Source organism: Sycon ciliatum, unplaced genomic scaffold, assembly GCF_964019385.1.
Source record: "Sycon ciliatum unplaced genomic scaffold, ocSycCili1.1 SCAFFOLD_1243, whole genome shotgun sequence".
Taxonomy (NCBI): Eukaryota; Metazoa; Porifera; class Calcarea; order Leucosolenida; family Sycettidae; genus Sycon; species Sycon ciliatum.
In genome coordinates, this window is record NW_027044990.1 from 12,823 (window position 1) to 21,174 (window position 8,352).

Genomic DNA, 8,352 nt, shown 5'->3' on the forward strand with positions numbered 1-8,352 from the left:
GTCACTTTCCATATCTTCCTCAGCTTCCGTTTCCTTACTATTCCGATCTTCGGCAGGACTATCGTCAAGATCCATAACGGTTGTCCGTTGGGGAAGACCAGCGGCATCCCTAAGGTGTTCCTCAAGGTTATCATCAGGAAACAAAGGCATCCCTGTGGCAGCCAGCTTCTGAATCGATGTGGCAAGTTTATCAATATCGACTGTTTCAATATCCCCATAAACAACTTTTGGAAGATTATCCAGACGCCAGCCATTCATACGCCATAGCTTAGGAATTGCATCACGGTTCAAAACTTCCGCGATTGTGTCCAGCCATGAGGAAAGGGCCATGGTGAATATGGATGTTTTGGAATCGGCCAGACTATAGCTACCAACGCCATCGTGACCTAACAGAACAAAATCAGCCAGGACCGACATCGCTATCCTCTGGTCATAGCGCTGGATGATTTCGTTGGTGTTAACCTGCCTGCCACCACCCGTGCTCAGAAGTTCCAGTTTATAGATTTCGTTGCCCTGACTGTCATATAAAGCAGGAAGGACCACCCCTTGTTGTTCATCACGCCTAAGATTCCTGACAATCTGTTTGGCCTGTTCCAGGGCCTGCTTATCGCCTGGTGATGCATTTGTTGCAAAATACTTTGGTGGCACCTTGATCATGGGTAAACCAGCCAGATCCCGCTCAACCCCGATAGCTTCTATCTTCTTGATATTCCTTTTGTAATACCACGATTCATATGCTGATCGAAAAATGCTCCGACCCTCTGGATTGTTCTTGTGGGCCGATGGCCTGAACAAAAGCGATTTGGATCTGGGGATTGTCCGCTGCTGATAAGAAGGCGGGGGAATCTGAGTCATGGCAACAAGGTAGTCCTCGTCTTCTTCATCGTATTCCCATTTCAAAAGAGAATCCTGACCCCTTATTGCAAAACGCGACCAGCCTATGAGGTTATCATCATAAGCTGATCTGAAACGCCTATCGGAAGCATTTGGGCCACTTCTAACCTTATATACGATTTCGTGCCACGACCAACCGTACTTCAAAAAAGACAGAATTTCGGTCAGGGTTTCCGACCATGGTCGATCCATATCCTCGAAACACTGAGTAACAAACAAAGCCTTGGCTTCATCCTCCGGGGCTTCCGAAAAGGCCTCAACCTTCCAGTCGGCCTGTCTCATAAGCATTTCAATAGCGAACAGGACAGAACCACCGACTTCGTCATTACCCATTTTGGTGAAGGTCTCTGCCCCCTTCGCACCGTTCAGGCTGGTAATGTAATCTTCGGTGATATACCCGGCACTGCTTCTTAAGCCATACTGGCCTAATGATATGCCCGGCTCAAGATCTTCGGTCTCACTTTCGACAGTGTCGTTATCGGCCATTTTGAACCATCCGTGATGTTGCTTTTTGAAAAAACTGAATTGGGAAACTTTTTTCAGTTTATACCATTTTGAATGGAAAGTTCTATGGATGGTAGATAGGTTAGTTCTACTCTTTAAAGCCGGGCAATGCATGGTCTGGTTTTATGGTCCGAAAATCACGTGGCCGGATCAGGGGGGGAACCCCCCGGGAGTTACTCAGTCACATCCCCCGCCGCCGCCGCCGCCGCCAGAATCGAAACCACCACCACCGTAACTGCCACCGCCACCATAATCAGAACCACCGCTATAGGATGATCCACTACTGCCGCCACAGGACGATGATGAAGATGAACCACTATCAAAAATTACACTCGATATCGGGTTAGCCGGGTTCAATGGATTCAATGGATCCAGAATCGAATCATCATCGTCCCTGTTCTTTTTATGGTGCTTCAGTCGCTTTGCTTCAGATCGGGACCTGGTTCCAGCTTTACTCGCCGATTGACGGGCATCATCCCTGGCCTCTTGGGCCCTGATGGCTTCAGCAGCCTTTCTGGCGTTTGCCATCCCTTCGGTATTGTCGAAAGCTTTTTTGTCCTTATCTTTTTTAGGCCTCAAAAATATCAGTGCGCCTACCGATGTTCCGACAATGGCCGCCACCCAAATAGAAGTTTGTTCGATCATTTAATCACATCCCTTCCTTCCACCCTGAACTACCCCTTAGTAATACCAAACTTATCAAGATGCAGGCCTCTAAGCTCAGCCTGCTTCGCAATAATCGAAGCGTTAACCTTGGTGACAAATTCAACCAATATACCATCGGCATCCAACTCATGCTTTTTCATGGTGTCAAAAATTTGCTGGATAGTTTGCTTCATGTTGATGTTAGCAACATCGCTCTTGTAGACTTCAAGGTCAGCTATGCACTTGATAGCTTCAGCTGCCATTTTAACTTCTGATTCATTCATTTTTACTGATACCTCAAAGTAAGAGGGCCGAAGCCCCTGTTAGTTTTTAATCGTCGTCCTTGTCTTCTTTTTCTTCTTCGGGCGATTCTTCTATAATTTCTGTGGCAAAAAATTCCAAATCCGTTTTGTGTTTTCGCCCGTCGTAATAAAAAGTCAGACAATCATCACGACTGGTCAGGTGTGTGCAACCATCCAACACAATTTCATCACCGTCACTTTTGTATATGGCTAAAAGGTATTTCCTGCTTTTCTTTTCTTTCCTACCCATAATAATCTCCTGTTATTTTCTGTGAAATCACTAATCCCTTTTTTCCTGAGGTTCTTTCCAACAACCCATCAGGAAAGCACCAAGCATCAATAAACAAAATTCCAGAATTATATTTAACGGAGGACGTTCCAAATAAAAACCTGTTACCGCCCAACCAACGCCAAAGTATACAGCCGTCTTAACGAATCGCATCGGCTACACCCAGCGTTCCCATGTTGCCACCATCGCGAATTGTTCGACCCCCTCCTATATCACGTTCATGTCGCCTGCGATCATCAAGCATGTCTCGTTGACGATCATCCCGGTATTTCCTGATTCTCTTTTCTTCTTTGTCGCGCATTTTACCAACAACAACAGCTGTGGCCACACCCACAGGGCCACTTCCCAAACCGGCTGCAATTCTCCTGGCTATCCTGTCAAAGACATCCGCTTGTGCTGATGATGCCACGAATGATGATAGCAAAACTAATTTCGCAAACTTATTTCCCATACTTCAATACTCCTGATATTTGGCATAGCCATTATCGACCATCCAGTCGTTAACGTTCACGTAAATAAATTCATCAATGACCAGGTGTCGGATCCAGATTTCTCCGAGGTACCGGCCATATTTGCCCTTCTTGTCACGAATGGTCTTGACGACAATTGCGTCCCCCGTTCCAATGTATGCTGATAGTGCGTCCCGAGCTTTAAGACCAGCGCTTCTTTCCCCGCCCCTGACTTCCGGTGCATTGATACGGGCAAGTCTAATCCTTTGCACGGTCCCGATTTCCAAACCAAGGTCCAGTCTAACTGTGACCGTATCCCCATCATATATGTCCAGTAGTTCAGCCTTGTAGGTGAACGCTTCAGGGCCAGGTACTTCCTGAGATTTTTCATGGTGTTTTTTCTTTTTGGGTTTTTTCATTCAGATGCATCCCTGCCATTTAAAAACTACCCTTATCATAATCAAGATATATTTCCCCGGAACCACGCACCAGCTTCAAAAATGTATGGACTTCCATTATTGTTTCGTAATGAGCGGATTCAGACAAAACAATCCCAGCTTCGTTCTTCAATATCACCTTGTATTTCTTATCGACTTTACTTCTTTTAATCTCATAATTGATATTGGCCATTTCCGATTTTTTACCTCCTGAAACAACTCAATTGATGATTAAACCGGTAACACTCTGCATTCCTGTTAATGCATCGGTAAAACCCTTTGCCAACATGATAACATTTGAAACCGTACTTATGCTTGTAGGTCCCTTCAGCTTCATCTTCGACAAATATTGAAAAAGTCATATACAAACCAATAGCGAAAAACAAGACAATCACTGCCATTATTATATTTGTTTTCATGTTATTCACCTTGCTGACCAGATACCCAACTGAAAACCAATTGTAAACGTTATACCATCACATAGTAGTAAGGTTATAAAAGCTTTCTGTAACATGTCACCAATTACATCCATGACCACATCACGGTCAAACAGATATGCAATAGTGAATATCAGTGTCATCATATCTCACCCCACAACCCACTTTGATTCAACCCCGCCTAAACCACCATCCATATCAAATGTAAATGCTTCCATCGGATCATACCACAATGCCAACTGTTGTGATGTCCCATCAACCTGGTCATCATTGGCCGATCCGGGGAATTTCGTGATTTCTGAAATGTACTTTTCAGACCACGGCAGCCATTTAGGATCAGGTATATATACACGCTTTTGATTGAATAGAGGAGTAATAGCGATAAATCTAGTTTCTTTATCACCGCACGGTTCCACAGGATTAAGCGTTACAATGTTGGCGTGCCCTTCAAGTGAATCAAGGGCTGCAGCACCGTTTGCCTTCTTTTCAATGTTCAATTGGTTGGTCTCACCCCACTTTATAGCCATCGCTTTAATGGCATCCAGTTGTTCGTTGAAACCACATTTTTCCCTGAACTGATCCAGCAAATAGAAATTGCCATCAATACCCTTGAGCCATGCCTGGCCGACTACATATGATGCTTTCTTTTTGGTTGACCCGAAAGTCAGATCCCAACTGTAATGTATTTCGCCATGAGGCAAATCGCTATAGGACCGAAACAATTGAATCTGGTCCCTTGTTACATGGTTGCCCCCTATAATGGTCGGACTTTGCTGAAACAGGCTGGACCATACCAAAGGGCCCACGTTCTGTTCGATCCTGCTCAAAAGCTTAAGGTCACCCTTATGATCCACGTGCAGGGGTTCACCAGCCCCTCTGGGATCAAGGGGATGAAGATCCAGTTCCGGATCCGACCGCATCGGAAAGGTTAGTTCCTCCCATTCTTCCCCTGTGCCATCGATGGCCTTTTGCAATAGCTGCCCTGCCAGATCAGCCTCGGACCAACGGGTATGCATCAATATGACCCAGGCGTTTTTAGACAGCCGGGTTTGCCCCACAGCTTCCCACCAATCAAGAACCTTCTTTTGGTAGGCTTCAGAATATACATCAGACATTTTTGCATAAGGGTCATCAATGATCAGACCGTCAGCCGGATGGCCCGTTAGGTTAGCCCCCAACCCCACCGACCTGAGGGATCCACGGCAACCTATAAGTTCAACCAGGTTGTTGCGGCGTTTGGCCCTCGATTGATTTTTGCGCCCTACAATGGGAATACGGGATCGGGGGAATATGTCGCCATACACTGATGAAGACATAATGTTTTGTGCCCTGCCGTTAAAATCATTGGCCAGGGTTCCGGCATTGGAAGCTATGACTATCTTGGATTCGGGATTAACACCGAGGGCCCATGGTGGCAGTTCAACCGATACCTGGGTTGATTTACCCGTTTGTGGGGGTACAGATATTATTATCCGGTCCCTGTTGGGATTCATCACCATCTGTTCTATACGGCGACCAATGACCCTGTGATGCCAGTTCATCAGAAAGGCAGGATCATTCAGCCGGTGGAATTTTATGAAGTTAGTCCGGGCCCCTTCGATATTGTTTTGATAGAGGGCCCTGTGGGCTTCCGCTTCGATTTCTGCCCGATCGTAATCTGAAAGCTTAGTCTTCCTCATTGGCGATATCCTGCTGCCGTTTCAGAGCCGCCTTTCTTTCTGCTTCGGTCATTTCATCTTTCTTGTCATCGTCGACAACCGGATTGTCAGACCAGCCACAAAGGTTCTTCAAACTAAAGATCAGCATGGTGCGGTCACCATTTAAGGCCATGGTCAAAGCCTTACGTTTCAGGCGCGTTTTGACGGTGTTGAGTCGCTTTTGTTTTAATTGCGCCATACTGGTAGCTTTAGCTTCTGTCAGCAACCAGCGCTCCAGGGTTCGCTGTGCCGGTAAATCAGCCTCATTCCATTTTGTAAACTTCGGGTTAGTTGTTTGCCGAAACAGTTCTGTTCTGATTGTTGGCCAGTCAGCGCCAATAGCCAGCATAATGCCAGCGGCTTCGATAATAGCTATTTTTGCTTGTGGATGAATCGCAAGTTTATTCCCCATCAGCAGATTACCCCCCTCTCCACCCCTATTCACTAATCAAGGTCAGGAATTCACTTTTTATTTTTGGATCTCTAAACGACCCGGTTAACATTGAGGTTGTAGTAAAAGAGTTTTGATCCTGGATACCTCTTAGTTTAACACATAAGTGTTCTGCCTTAATTAAAACGGCAACATTTTCGGTGGCGAGCTTTTTGACAAGATCACTATGAATTTCTGTGGTTAATCGTTCTTGTATCTGCGGTTTTCTCGACCAGAAATCGGTTATCCTATTAAATTTCGAAAGACCTAAAACCTTTTTATCGGGAAAATAGGCTATAGAAGCATGACCCATAAAGGGGACCAGATGGTGCTCACAAAGGCTATGAACCTTAATCCTGTTAACAACAATCATTTGATCGTATTCAAAGCCATTTTCAACGGTTTTAATCTTTGGATAATTATCTTCAGAAAGCCCCCTAAAAAGCTCCCTGGTATACATTTTTGCGACTCTATCAGGTGTTTGCTCTGTACTGTCATCCCATTGTATACCAACCAGCTCTAGAATTTCTTTGACGTGACCAGATATTTTTTTTTCTTTCGGAGTTAACATTATTCAAATTCCCCATATTTGTGTGTTTGTAAGGACAGCTTTGCATTTATACCAGCAAGGTTTAACTTAACTACCTCGTTAAACGCATCGTGAGTATGATTCATACCCTCAGTATCGATAGGCTGAATATAAACTTGGTCTATTTTAGACAGATCAAAATGATACGGGTCAATTCCATCGGCAATCCATGGAAATAAAAATTTATAATCAACGTGTGACTTTATCATGGTTTCAGAATAGGTCTGTTTTGGTGATACTGTGATGTGCATACCTTCGACCGGCTCGATGTCAATTGAACCGTTAGTTTCTATCTGTGGAAAATAACCTTCACTTATAAGCTGTCTTATAAAATCACCATCCTTTAGCTGTAACAGAGGTTCACCACCGGTTAGCACCACATTGCTAATACCACTTGTTTTTTTCAGCCGGTCGATTATTTCTTCAGTGGTAAGAAGATCGCCCCCTGTAAAATCAGTGTCACAATAATTACAGATTGATTTTGGTTTTGATTCTGGTCTTCCGTTCCATCTGTTGCATTTAGAAAAGCGGATAAAGTTAACGGCAACCCCGGTATATCGACCCTCACCTTGTATGGTAGGGCCGAATATTTCCTTAACCAGATATTTTCTCAAAACGTGGCCTCCGCTTTACAGTTTGGTGTTTCGTGGACGACAACACTGATTACCTTCAACCCCTCGTAACCGGCCAGCAGTTCATTTGATTTATCCAAAAGAAACTTAGCCATATTTTCAGCCGTGGGGTTTGTGTCCATCACATATGGTGGCTTCAAGGCATGATCGTCATCCTTGAAATGCTGAAGCATAGGATCATCTTTGTTCAACACCATAGCATGGTCCCATTGTTCATCAATCCAGCCACCGATGACCTGTTTTAAAACGGAAAAGTCAACCACCCGACCAATGTCGTCCAGCTCATCTATCTGTGCCGTTATATCTACCTTGTATCGGTGACCATGAACCGTTCGGCATTTCGATTCGTGGTTTAAAACCCTGTGACCTGCATCAAACTCGACTGATCTTGAACAAGTTATCATTTTAAATACTCCGTTGGATCCTTAATACCGGAATCTGCAAAAGCCTCCTTGCGTTCGTAACAAGTTCCACAAACGCCACAATGTTTTTCACCGCCCTTGTAACAGGACCACGTAAGCTCATAAGGAACATTCAGCTCCGTCCCAATGATCGCTATCCTTGTCTTACTAATGTTACAAAATGGGTATTCCAACTCAACCATTCCATCCGTTCCGGTTGAGACGGCCTCGCCAAACGCCTCAGAAAACTCTTTTCGGCAATCCGGATAAATTGTGTGGTCACCAGCATGGTTAGAAAGCATAATTGATTTGGCGCCAACTGACGCAGCATAACCAACAGCAATTGATAACATTATACCGTTCCGGAATGGGACCACTGTTTTTTTCATAGATTCATCAGCGTAGTGACCTTCTGGTATTTCACCATGACCTTTCAGAAGGTTTGATTCAAACAGCTGGTTAATAAAAGGCAAGTCTATCCTGGTGTTCTTTACTTTATAGTATTCACATAACATCATGGCATGATGGTATTCCCTATCATTATGTTTAGACCCATAATTAAACGATAGTGTTTCGACTTCATACCCTTCGGATAAAGCCATGGCCAACCCGGTGGCTGAATCCATCCCTCCGGAAACCAATATAA

General features: G+C 44.6%; 2 protein-coding genes across 2 annotated transcripts; both read right to left on the minus strand.

Moving 5' to 3' along the window:
* Positions 1–1,575: 1,575 nt before the first annotated feature.
* On the minus strand, positions 1,576–1,926 carry LOC135830777 (uncharacterized). Its single transcript, XM_065342992.1, has one exon. The coding sequence runs from the start codon at positions 1,924–1,926 to the stop codon at positions 1,576–1,578; it is 351 nt and encodes a 116-aa protein (XP_065199064.1).
* A 5,357-nt stretch (positions 1,927–7,283) lies between these two features.
* Positions 7,284–7,709, minus strand: LOC135830778 (6-carboxy-5,6,7,8-tetrahydropterin synthase-like). The gene has a single exon (XM_065342993.1). The coding sequence runs from the start codon at positions 7,707–7,709 to the stop codon at positions 7,284–7,286; it is 426 nt and encodes a 141-aa protein (XP_065199065.1).
* Between the last annotated feature and the right edge of the window lie 643 nt (positions 7,710–8,352).